The sequence below is a fragment of the Salvelinus fontinalis genome, chromosome 31, assembly GCF_029448725.1.
Source record: "Salvelinus fontinalis isolate EN_2023a chromosome 31, ASM2944872v1, whole genome shotgun sequence".
In the NCBI taxonomy this organism is placed as follows: Eukaryota; Metazoa; Chordata; class Actinopteri; order Salmoniformes; family Salmonidae; genus Salvelinus; species Salvelinus fontinalis.
Genome location: NC_074695.1, coordinates 32,435,069 through 32,447,646, shown reverse-complemented (window position 1 = coordinate 32,447,646; position 12,578 = coordinate 32,435,069). Strand labels below are relative to the sequence as shown.

Sequence of the window (12,578 nt, the reverse complement as noted above, 5' to 3'; positions counted from 1 at the left end):
CCTGTGTTCGAATGGCACGTTGTGTTAGCTAATCCAAGTTTATTATTTTAAAAAGGCTAATTGATCATTAGAAAACCCTTTTGCGATTATGTTAGCACAGCTGAAAACTGTTGTTCTAATTAAAGAAGCAATACAACTGGCCTTCTTTAGACTAGTTGAGTATCTGGAGCATCAGCATTTGTGAGTTAGATTTACAGGCTCAAAATGTACACCACTGTGTACTACTCCCTTCACAGAACAGAGAGAACTGGCTCTAACCAGAATAGAAAGAGGAGTGGGAGTCCCCGGTGCACAACTGAGCAAAAGGACAAGTACATTAGAGTGTCTAGTTTGAGAAACAGACGCCTCAAAAGTTCTCAACTGGCAGCTTCATTAAATAGTACCCGCAAAACACCAGTCTCAACGTCAACAGTGAAGAGGCGACTCCGGGAAGCTGGCATTTTAGGCAGAGTTGCTAAGAAAAAGCCATATCTCAGACTGGCCAATAAAAAGAAAATATTAAGATGGGCAAAAGAACACAGACACTGGACAGAGGAAGATTGGAAAAAAGTGTCTAAGTTTGAGGTGTTCGGATCACAAAGAAGAACATTCGTGAGACTCAGAATTTTTTTTAAAGATGCTGGAGGAGTGCTTGACGCCATCTGTCAAGCATGGTGGAGGCAATGTGATGGTCTGGGGGTGCTTTGGTGCTGGTAAAGTGGGAGATTTGTACAGGGTAAAAGGGATCTTGAAGAAGGAAGGCTATCACTCCATTTTGCAATGCCATTACATACCCTGTGGGCGGCGCTTAATTGGGGCCAATTTCCTCCTACAACAGGACAATGACCCAAAGCACAGCTCCAAGTTATGCAATAACTATTTAGGGAAGAAGCAGTCAGCTGGTATTCTGTCTATAATGGAGTGGCCAGCACAGTCACCGGATCTCAACACGATTGAGCTGTTGTGGGAGCAGCTTGACCGTATGGTACGTAAGAAGTGCCCATCAAGCCAATCCAACTTGTGGGAGGTGCTTCAGGATGCATGGGGTGAAATCTCTTCAGATTACCTCAACAAATTGACAACTAGAATGCCAAAGGTCTGCAAGGCTGTAATTGCTGCAAATGAAGGATTCTTTGACGAAAGCCAAGTTTGAAGGACACAATTATTATTTCAATTAAAAATGATTATTTCTAACCTTGTCAACGTCTTGACTATATTTCCTATTCATTTTGCAACTCATTTCATTATATGTTTTCATGGAAAACAATGACATCTAAGTGACCCCAAACTTTTGAACGGTAATATACATATACCAACAACAAAAAAATTATATCACCCATCTTCAAACCCTTCACCCTCAGATGCTCAGTGTGTGGTGGATATCTACGTAAACTACGACTGTGACCTGAACGCTGCAAACATCTTTGAGCGGCTGGTGAACGATCTATCTAAGATTGCCATGGGGAGGAGTGGCCAGGAGCTGGGGATGACCCCTCTACAGGTTACCTCAAATATGTTGACATCATGCTTGGATTTTGTCTGTCGTTTAGCTGTTTCTCTGGCGTAGGAAGTATTTTTGAGCTCTGTAAATGATGTGACAGACCGGTTAACATGAGACATATATTGCAGGAGCTGAGTCTGCGTAAGAAGGGTCTGGAGTGTTTGGTGTCCATTCTGAAATGCATGGTGGAGTGGAGCAGAGACATGTATGTCAACCCCAACCTGCAGGCCAACCTCGGTGAGTGTAATGAGCAGTGTGTGTGTCTAGCAGGGATTCCGTTAGGAAAATGTTGTGCCAGACAAATGACTGGGAAGATTTAAATTTATCGGACATTTGTGAAATTTGCATCAGGTGCGTAACTCAGGACATCCGTCCGCACCATCAATAAACGAGGGAAATTGACCAAATGAGCCACATTTTACGTGTCCTTAAAAACAGCCTTTAACAAATAATAAAAACACTACCTTGTGTTTCGATGTGTTGCATATGCAAAAATGTATAGCCTATTGTTTTTTACTTTAATAAAAACATTGTCCACTTCACGGTTCAGCTTGGAGATTTGAGCAAATGCATCAGGGCATTGCATGTATAAGCTATAAAGATAAGCATTATATTGTTAGATTATATGAGTTACTCTGGTAGGCTTAAAACATTCAACCTCAAGTTCAACTGTCGGAGTCAGTTCTTCATAGTCCTGCAGTACAAAAGGCTAATAGCCACATCACACCTTCACAAATGTTTCTAAACTTTATTAGATTCGTATCAAAAGTAAGTCAAGCCGTTGTTTATAGGGAAAATACAAGCAGGATATTATATTGCGGCAAACCCAACATTACAGTATGAACTTAATTTGTTAAAAGAAAAAGACCCAACAGAATGAAACAAAACACTTTCAAACTGGTTTAAACATTCACCAAAGTTTTGAACACGCTATATTGCAGCAATTACCAAGAATGCCTAGTGTCTACCGTACCCAACAATTTTCTGCAATAAGCTACTGATATTTATATTACAACAGGCCTACTTATCTCAAATTAAATACGGAGGACACAGACAGTTCGAACTTAATTTAGCCAATGAAAATATATCAACTGAATGAAAAAAAAAAAAAAATCCCTTTTGCATATTTAAAGAAATGGTTTAGATTAATACATGGGCCTACAATAATAACAATGATATGATATACAACAATTATGAAACAAATAATTATAAATATTAGGGAAAACAATTAAAATAAAGTTTAAAAAATGCATCCTACCTGAATAGCGAGTTGTACAGTAGCCTGCATTTGGCCGCACCAACGTTCTTCTCATATTTGTCCACTACAATATTAAAACTTGACCTTATGGAGGACATTCCCCTTTTAGGCTTTTCACTGTTGGCATACTATCTTACTTTCATTAGGCCTCCATCTTGAAAATCAACAGTACCCAAGGCTGTGTGTCTAGCTGCACCTCTCAGCCTCAACAGTGTGTATCTTGACCCTGCTGTTTGTCTGTGTGTGACCCAGGCCAGGAGCGGTCGTCAGATGGTGAGGGTCCGGAGCTGAAGCTTCCTGACCACCTGGCGTCTCGTAGAGACAGCGTCAGTTCTCTGGACTCCACCATGTCATCTAGTGTCCAGTCCTCCCAGCCTGACCACCCAGAACAGTATGAGGTCATCAAACAACAGAAGGATGTCATCGAGCACGGCATTGAGCTGTGAGTCTCACACTCTTTGTCCTTCCCTTTGACTTTATTTATTTTACTCGGTTTATATACAGTATCAGTCTGGGAGGTAGTGTTAATTTCGTCAACAATAACTGACGAAAAATATTCGTCAACCACCTATTTTTCCTGACGAAAGCTAATGACGATACTGAGGTGAGATACCATGAAAAAAACTGTCACAAATGAGTTTTCATTTTAGGTGATGTAGTTGTGGAAAAAGTACGCAATTGTCATACTTGAGTAAAAGTAAAGATACCTTAATAGAAAATGACTCAAGTAAAAGTGAAAATCACCCGGTAAAAAACAACTTGAGTAAAAGTATTTGGTTTTAAATATACTTAAGTATCAAAAGTAAAAGTACACATCATTTTTTTATTCCTTATATTAAGCAAAGCAGACGGCCACATTTTTCTAGTTTTAATTTAGTTACGGATAGCCAGGGGCACGCTCCAACATTCAGACATAATTTACAAACAAAACATGTTTTTAGTGAGTCCGTCAGATCAGAGGCAGCGGGGCTGACCAGGGATGTTCTCTTGATAAGTGTGTGAATTAGACCATTTCCTGTCCTGCTAAACATTCAAAATGTAACTAATACTTTTGGGTGTCAGGGAAATTGTATGGAGTAAAAAGTACATAATTTTCTTTAGGAATGTAGTAAAGTAAAAGTTGTCAAATATATTAATAGTAAAGTACAGATACCCCAAAAAACTACTTAAGTAGTACTTTAAAGTATTTTTACTTAAGTACTTTATACCACTGCAAAAATGTGACTAGACGAGAATTCCAGATGAGACACATGTACGTTCAATTTGACATGAACCTCCTTTTCATCAGTTTTGTCCAGTTATATGCGGAATATTTAATGCAATCCTCTTATTGGCAGATTTAACGTGTTTAAGTTGCGCGGTCTTATTGAACTGATCTGCCTGACTCCCACACAGCTCCCGGCGGTCACTTCAGTCACTCGCTCTCTTTTGAAATTGATACACAGCATGGACACTTCAATTGTAACCTACCTCAACTAGAAACAATTATGTTTACTCTCTTACTTTCACATAGGCTATTTTTGCTTTGATCACATAAGCTCTATTTTTCCGTCTGTGCTGTTTTTCATCTGTTTTGCCACACTCGCGGTCGGCCAGTGCAGTTGTATTTTCCCCCGATTTGAGATGTTAGTGCTATTTGCTGAATATCAGTATCACATTAATAATTCTGACATTATTGGAAAGCGTATATTCTCCCATTTTTAAGGGACTCACTGTTATTTACCCTCATTGCAAGGTTATGATTGGGGGGAAAAGCGCTGTATGCCTAAATTTTCATCTTTAGCCAATGCTTTGTAGCCTATATGGTAAATCATGGCTGGCATTGGTTACAATCTATTACAATAGCAGTGTGTCAGCTATATGAGGGGATAGTAGGCCTAGTTGAACCAGGCTATCTTAATGTGTACATGATGGAAGTTAAATATGAATTATTTCATGGGGGAAAATACTGACTAATGTGACTAAAATGACTGACTAGTCGACTGAAATAACTAAAACTAAGGATGAAATGACTAACATATGACTAAGACTAAAAGGTATTTTAGTAAAGACTATAAGAATAAATCTAAAATGGCTGCCAAAATTAACACTGCCTATCTAGTTATACAGTATATCTGTAGTAGCCATAGATTATTTGTCTCCATCTCTCAAGTTTCAACAAAAAGCCCAAGCGAGGTGTCCAGTTCTTACAAGACCAAGGCATGCTGGGAAACACAGCAGAGGACATTGCCCAGTTTCTGCACCAAGAGGAGCGCCTGGACACAGTGAGCACCTCATCACAACCTTGTATCACTGTACAAACATGAAGGACTTTGATTTAGTAGCCTCTCTAGAGAGTATGCAACAACAGGAAGTTATTGTGATGTGTTCGGACTCGAGTTTGTACGAGAAAAGGTTGTCATTGTAAATGCCAGGTTGTCATTGTAAATTAGAATTAGTTCTACCTTACATGGTTATATTTATATAAAATACATAAATTAAAAGGTTTGTTAGTTTCCTATCTCTGGCACAGCTCTTCATCATTTCCCCATCTCTCCTTTCTCTTCTCTTTAGACCCAGGTGGGGGAATACCTGGGGGAGAATGTGCGTTTCAACAAGGAGGTGATGTACAGCTATGTGGACCAGCTGGACTTCTGTGGCCGGGACTTTGTCTCTGCTCTGAGGGCTTTCCTGGAGGGCTTCCGGCTCCCAGGAGAGGCCCAGAAAATTGACAGGCTCATGGAGAAGTTCGCTGCCCGATATCTGGAGTGTAACCAGGGGTAAGTGAGACATGTCAGTGACTGTTTGCTACCTGCAGGGGGAGGAGTTGAGTTTGCATTCGCGCTCTGGAGACATGTCATCGAGAACATCCTCAATTATAGATACTGCGTGGACAAGTAGCCTCTTTGAATATTCATGATGTAATGTCCAGTGGTTTACTGATGCACCACCTTGTTACCTCAACTGGCCCTAACCTCTTGCCCCTGCAGACAGACTGAGTTTGCCAGTGCAGACACAGCCTACGTCTTGGCCTACTCCATCATCATGCTCACCACCGACCTGCACAGTCCACAGGTCAGAACACCAACCAATCAGTTTATTTAGCCTGTTCATCTATACACCACTATACACCACATCTATACACCTCTATACACCACTTCCAGTTATTTGTATTCGCTGTTGTTCCCCACCGTTATTTGACCTGTACAGGTGAAGAACAAAATGACCAAGGAGCAGTACATCAAAATGAACCGTGGAATCAATGACAGTAAGGACCTGCCTGAGGAGTACCTGTCCTCCATATACGATGAGATCGCTGGCAAGAAGATCGCCATGAAGGACAGCAAGGAGCACACTATCACACCCAAGACTAGCAAGCACAGTAAGTAGAGATAACAGGGATATGACAAACCAGAGCCAGATATATTTAGAGTTGGGACAACTTTTAGAACTGGGAATATTGTTCTCATTCAAGGCATTCACTGATGAAGCATTGTTTAAGTATTCCCAATGTTATTAGCATTGAGCGTGGGAAATGCCCTTTACAAGTTAAGTATTATTGATTTTAATGGTGAGCCTACATGTCTGCCATAGAATGTTGTAGTATCATGTAAATGCATCAGAATTCAGAAACATCAATGTCCTAACGCTCTAAATATATGGCTCTGTAACAGACAATCTAAAACTGTATGTATTATACATCAACTGAACCCCTACACCACCCAGCTTAGTGGGAATTGTAAGCCTGACAAGTTACCGTGAAGAGTATGTTTTGGTCATGTGATAATCTAGGCACTCTCTTTTCAGGTGTAGCCACTGAGAAGCAGCGTCGTCTGCTATATAACGTGGAGATGGAACAGATGGCCAAGACAGCCAAGGCCCTGATGGAGGCTGTGAGCCACGCCCAGGCTCCCTTCTTCAGCGCCACCCACCTGGAACACGTCCGGCCCATGTTTAAGGTACTGCAGAGCAGAGCCACCCTCGCAATGACTATGTCCTCCATAGCTCAGTTAGTAGAGCATGGTGTTTGCAACACCCGGATAGTGGGTTCAATTCCCGGGACCACCCATAAGTAAAATGTATGCACGCATGACTGCAAGTTTCTTTGGATAAAAGAATGGACTAAATGGCATATAGTATCATTAGGACTACTGCACCACCATCTGCAGTGGCTGGGATGGGTAATGCTTGTGAATGTGTGCCAGAGGGTGGCTGTATGACCAATGCTCTTCGCGGAGGGAAATGATTCAAGTGTGTGCTCTGCGTGTGTGTTGCAGTTGGCGTGGACCCCTCTCCTGGCAGCCTTCAGCGTGGGGCTGCAGGACTGTGATGACCAGGAGGTGGCCTCTCTGTGTCTGGAGGGGATCCGCTGTGCCATCAGGATCACCTGTATCTTCAGTATGCTGGTCAGAGGCCACAGCAAAATAATTGAATGTATCATCCCCTTTCAAAACCCTTTACTATCTGTGGACTATGATTCATTTTGTTAACCCCCTCCATTCTATGCTCAACATGAACTTGAAACTCCTAGAAAAGCCTGTTTTGTCTGTTTCTTTGAATGACTCGTCTGTCTGTGTCTTCGCGGCGCTATGCAGTTGGAGAGGGATGCTTATGTCCAAGCCTTGGCTCGGTTCACCCTGCTCACAGCCAGCTCCAGCATCACTGAGATGAAGCAGAAGAACATTGACACCATCAAGACCCTTATCACTGTGGCCCACACAGACGGAAACTACCTGGGCAACTCTTGGCACGAGGTAGGTCAGGGCTTCTCCCATGTAGTCAACCAGGCTTTCCCAACCCTGCCTCTCATCTCCTCTTCTGCGAGTCAGAAATCCACCCCATATATCTGTCTGTCTCTATGCAAACAAATCCAGTGGAAAGTGAGCATAGCACTTGAATTGGTAGAGACGTCATGAACAGAACATGGAGGCTGACCTCTAACCCTTGGCCTGTGTTTCTCTGTGCAGATCCTGCGGTGTATCAGCCAGCTGGAGTTGGCCCAGCTGATTGGCACGGGGGTGAAGACACGCTACATCTCTGGAGTGGTCCGGGACAGTCAGACCGGCATCAAGGGTTTCCCAATCGGGGGAGAGGAGTTCATGCCCCTGGGACTGGGTAGGTCACACAGGGCTTTGAAAATCAGGGACAGTTAGTGTGTGAAGATGTGGTCCTCTAAAGGGTGTCCACCAACTCTGCCCAGAGTGGGTGAAAACGCACTTTGGTGGTGAAATTTTACCAAGACAAGTATGAATATTCATGCTCTAAATTGTTCAGTGGGGTCTTTCTCTAACAAATCATTAAAGGAAAACTTTTTAAAGAATTGGAATTTCAAATAAAAAGAAAGCGTATATACTAAAATATGAAAATACTATATTTCGTGTCTCAAAATCGATATCCTTCTTACCTCCTATATTGTTTTATATCCTGTGGATTCGAGAATAAAGATGACGAGTTCAAACTGGGGAAGTGAGCCAGCCAGTGGCCTTAATTCTTGCACAGAATCCATCTTAGCTGGCGCGATGCAATTTGACTGATTTTTGACCAATTTATTTTCTCTGGTCTCCATTGATTTAGTCACCCTAATTCTGGCCATCCTACAAGGGTTAAAAACTCCAATAGCTTTTGAACGGATTATGATGGAGACGTGAGGTTTGGACCATTGGTTTTCTTAGAGGATTATCTACCCAACATATAATTTTACCCGTTGGTCAAAGATGCATTTTTGATTGGACACCCTATCCGCTGTAGCTTAGTTGGTAGAGCATGGAGCTTGCAATGACTGTATAGTGGGTTCGATTCCCGTGACCACCCGTTTGTAAAATATATGCACGCTTGACTGTAAGTCACTTTGGATTAAAGTGTTGGCTAAATGGCATAATATGTTAAATGGTGTGTCTGGAATGGGTTTTCTGTTGCAGGGACCCTAGTGGGAGGTCCAGACAGGAGGCAGATGGCTCATATCCAGGAGTCAGTGGGAGAGACCAGCTCTCAGAGCGTGGTGGTGGCTGTAGACAGGTGAGAGATACATGTTCAACGTACATCCATGGCTGCAGATAATTTATGTCCATGTGATTTCTGGAAGTACATGTCTTGTAAATCTGACCTGTGTTTGTTGTTTGCAGGATCTTCACTGGTTCCACAAGGCTGGATGGAAATGCAGTTGGTAAGTGGATCTGTGCGTTTCGCCACGTGTGTGTATATCTGACTGGCAATGCGTGCGTTTACTGATTGTGTCCTTTTCCTAGTGGACTTTGTGCGGTGGTTATGTGCGGTCTCCATGGATGAACTGGCCTCTACTCACCAGCCGAGGATGTTCAGTCTGCAGAAGATAGTAGAGATCTCCTACTACAACATGAACCGCATCCGTCTGCAGTGGTCACGCATCTGGCAGGTCATCGGAGACCACTTCAACAAGGTGAGCTCCTATCTTCAGTAAGGAAGGTGTCCTGGAACCAGATTAAGCATATTCCTGGACTAAAAAAACACTTTAAATTGAGATTGTCCATTGAGAATTGTTAGTCCAGCAGCAGTCTAAATCTATTAATCTAACCTGATTATGCAGAGACTTAGTCTATCAAGGGCTCCAGACTAACATTTTCCACTGGCTGTAATGGTGCTACTATCTTTTTCAGTTGGTGGCACCAGCCAATGATTTGGTCTGGTCACACCATTTAGTTTTTTCTGCGGCGTTACACAACATACATTTTTCTAAATCACCGTAGAAAGTCATTCACAGTGCTTCAGACTGTGTAATAGACTACTGAGAAGGTAGGCTATTCAATAAATACGTTGTTTCATCTAACATGTTCAAGCAGGAATGCATGATTAAAGATGTTGATGTGCAACTTAATCTAGTGATTGTCATGAATTGTGAGTTGACAATAGGCTATTGTTATATTTTACTGTTAAAATAGGCCTCCAGAATTTCCAGAATTTTGTTGATCAATAGAGATTCATCTTTATGTGCACTAATATCATAGGCTAATTCACCACATCAGGAAGTGAAAACTCAAAGCACATTAGCTAGATCAGGAACACTAAATATAATACCTACTGCTAGTAATCATGTATTCATCTAAGTCCAATGAATGTCCTAAAAAGACTTTGCAGTTGTAGCTTGCTACCTTATGCACTCGCATTGGCCGACGAGCACTTCGTATCTTAAAGCCAAATCAAATATCTTGGTTGTAAAATAGTTGCTGTTGAACTCTATTAAAGAGATGACGAATACAAATGATATCCACAGAAAGTTGAGAACAACAGTAGTTACCTCCAAAGCTATGTATTTTCCCGCAGTTGAATTTTGAAAAGTTCTACAATCAGAAGCCTTTTTTCTCTATCCTGGAGCCCACATTGGGGGAGAGGGAGAGCGAGTGGCTCACTCATCACAGCAGCAGGCCCCAGGGAAATGGGCCTAGGGGCAGGGCAGAAACTTTCATTACAGGAATCATGAGGAGAATGCACTATACTGGTTTTCGACACCCCAAAAAATAGGACGTTTTGAAACTTGAGTGAGGTGACCATGCAATGAATGTTCAGTTCACACTGATGTGACAAGTACGTTTTTACTTTCACAGCCAAGTCAAAAGGGTCGCAAAAACAAAAAGTATTGTGCCCTGCTATGTACTGACTGTGCGTCTGCTCCTCCACTAGGTGGGCTGCAACCCCAACGAGGACGTGGCCATATTTGCCGTGGACTCTCTGAGGCAGCTGTCCATGAAGTTCCTGGAGAAAGGAGAGCTGGCTAACTTCCGCTTCCAGAAGGACTTCCTCCGGCCATTTGAACACATCGTGAAGAAGAACAGGTAGAGACTGGACCAGAGGGAAGGGAGATAGGAAAATATGAGAGGAGTAGAAGGAGAGAGGCAGAGGTGATTTGGAACAATCTAGGGGATATGACGTGGAAAAACCCTGCCAGCACAGAACCAAATCCAGCCTACACACTCGCCACAAATGCTTGACTCTTTGTCCCTCTCTTTCTTTCCTCCACAGATCTCCCACTATCAGGGACATGGTGATCCGCTGTGTGGCCCAGATGGTCAACTCCCAGGCAGCCAACATCCGCTCCGGCTGGAAGAACATCTTCTCTGTGTTCCACCAGGCCGCCTCGGATCACGACGAGAACATTGTGGAGCTGGCCTTCCAGACTACTGGCCACATAGTCAGTGAGTACCGACACATTAGGACTGGGGATCAACCATCATTTTGTCTCAAAGGGCATGGCCAGCTCGGGAGAGAAATGGACTGCTGTATAGTAATTCTCCTTTCTCTTCTCCAGTGAACACGTTTCAGCAGCACTTTGCAGCAGCCATAGACTCCTTCCAGGATGCAGTGAAGTGTCTGTCTGAGTTTGTGTGCAACGCTGCCTTCCCTGACACCAGTATGGAGGCCATCCGGCTCATACGCCACTGTGCTAAATATGTGGCTGAACGGCCGCAGGTAGGCATCCCACAGAATTCCAAAGCACATCCCAAACCTAGATCACAAAGTGCTTTCTAATCAAGCCTGCAACCGAACAGCATTTTGGAGTGGAGTCTTTATTTGCATCATGGTTAAGTACATGATGGTGCCAGTCCATCAGGATAATGTTCCTCTGATGGGTCTTCCCTGTCTGTCCCCAGGCTCTGCGGGAGTACACCAGTGATGACATGAACGTAGCCCCAGGGGACCGGGTGTGGGTGAGAGGCTGGTTCCCCATCCTCTTTGAGCTGTCCTGCATCATCAACCGCTGCAAGCTGGACATCAGGACAAGGTAAGGAATCTGACCCTTAGCTCACCCTACATGTGTAGAGGCACCACAAATGTAATGCTTTGAGCCCAATAGGCATTCATGTACGCTTGACGTGTGTGTCTTTCTGTCACAGGGGTCTGACTGTGATGTTTGAGATTATGAAGAGCTATGGACACACCTTTGAAAAGCACTGGTGGCACGACCTTTTCCGCATCGTCTTCCGCATCTTCGACAATATGAAGCTCCCTGAGCAGCAGACGGAGGTGAGAGGCTGTAGGGATTGTCATTGGTTCCACTGTAGGACTGTTCTGAGTAGGCATTTCTGTAATTAACACTAGCTTTTGCACCAGTCACTCACTCAACCTCGTGATTTGTTGTGTTGCTCGTCTGTGTGTATTTTGTGTCTTGTGATTTATTGTAGAAGCATGAGTGGATGACCACGACCTGTAACCACGCCCTGTACGCCATTTGTGACGTCTTCACCCAGTTCTATGAGCCTCTCAGTGAAGTCCTGCTGGCTGACATCTTCACTCAGCTGCAGTGGTGTGTCAGACAAGGTGGGTTCTATACTCCCCACAGAGAGAGGGGGGAAAAGAGAGCAGCTGACTCATATAGTCACACACCATAGAGAGGGGACAAAACAGCAGCTGACTCACACACACACACACACACACTTAATTCAATTCAAGCTCTATTCACTGTAATATTCTTTGAAACATTTACCAGGAATTTGAAGTTGGGTGACGTAATGGTGAATGACACCACTATTTTCTCTCCACTACCCCAGATAATGAGCAGTTGGCCCGGTCAGGGACTAACTGCCTAGAGAACCTGGTCATCCTGAATGGGGAGAAGTTTAGCCCAGAGGTGTGGAACGTCACCTGCTCCTGTATGCTGGACATCTTCCAGACCACCAGCCCACACGTGTGAGTTCTGCTGCCGGCCTGTCTGTCACCCTGTTTTCACTTTTGCAATCCATCACCATAAACAGGCATCCAACAGTAATTCTCAATGTGTTTTATTTGCACACATAAACAGAAAACGCACTGTTATAGTAAGAAATTCTGATCTTGTATTTGCGTTGCATTACAAGAACAAGTCTGATGTCAGATGTTGTAGTCATGAGCAGA

The 12,578-nt window shown here is 43.3% G+C and overlaps 1 protein-coding gene across 2 annotated transcripts in view; it reads left to right on the top strand.

Annotated features, from left to right (window-relative positions):
* Positions 1 to 12,578, top strand: part of LOC129830053 (brefeldin A-inhibited guanine nucleotide-exchange protein 2-like) — a 38,854-nt gene that overhangs the window by 19,460 nt on the left and 6,816 nt on the right. For both annotated transcript variants that reach the window (XM_055892234.1, XM_055892233.1), the window contains exons 12-32: positions 1,341 to 1,480; positions 1,609 to 1,717; positions 2,991 to 3,180; positions 4,891 to 5,002; positions 5,292 to 5,497; positions 5,708 to 5,792; positions 5,928 to 6,099; positions 6,525 to 6,676; positions 6,995 to 7,123; positions 7,313 to 7,471; positions 7,685 to 7,832; positions 8,636 to 8,732; positions 8,840 to 8,880; positions 8,963 to 9,132; positions 10,371 to 10,522; positions 10,710 to 10,882; positions 10,996 to 11,156; positions 11,339 to 11,469; positions 11,582 to 11,711; positions 11,870 to 12,005; positions 12,236 to 12,374. In XM_055892234.1, the coding sequence (XP_055748209.1) occupies positions 1,341 to 1,480; positions 1,609 to 1,717; positions 2,991 to 3,180; positions 4,891 to 5,002; positions 5,292 to 5,497; positions 5,708 to 5,792; positions 5,928 to 6,099; positions 6,525 to 6,676; positions 6,995 to 7,123; positions 7,313 to 7,471; positions 7,685 to 7,832; positions 8,636 to 8,732; positions 8,840 to 8,880; positions 8,963 to 9,132; positions 10,371 to 10,522; positions 10,710 to 10,882; positions 10,996 to 11,156; positions 11,339 to 11,469; positions 11,582 to 11,711; positions 11,870 to 12,005; positions 12,236 to 12,374 (2,932 nt within the window). The remainder of the gene's footprint in view (positions 1 to 1,340; positions 1,481 to 1,608; positions 1,718 to 2,990; positions 3,181 to 4,890; positions 5,003 to 5,291; positions 5,498 to 5,707; positions 5,793 to 5,927; positions 6,100 to 6,524; positions 6,677 to 6,994; positions 7,124 to 7,312; positions 7,472 to 7,684; positions 7,833 to 8,635; positions 8,733 to 8,839; positions 8,881 to 8,962; positions 9,133 to 10,370; positions 10,523 to 10,709; positions 10,883 to 10,995; positions 11,157 to 11,338; positions 11,470 to 11,581; positions 11,712 to 11,869; positions 12,006 to 12,235; positions 12,375 to 12,578) is intronic.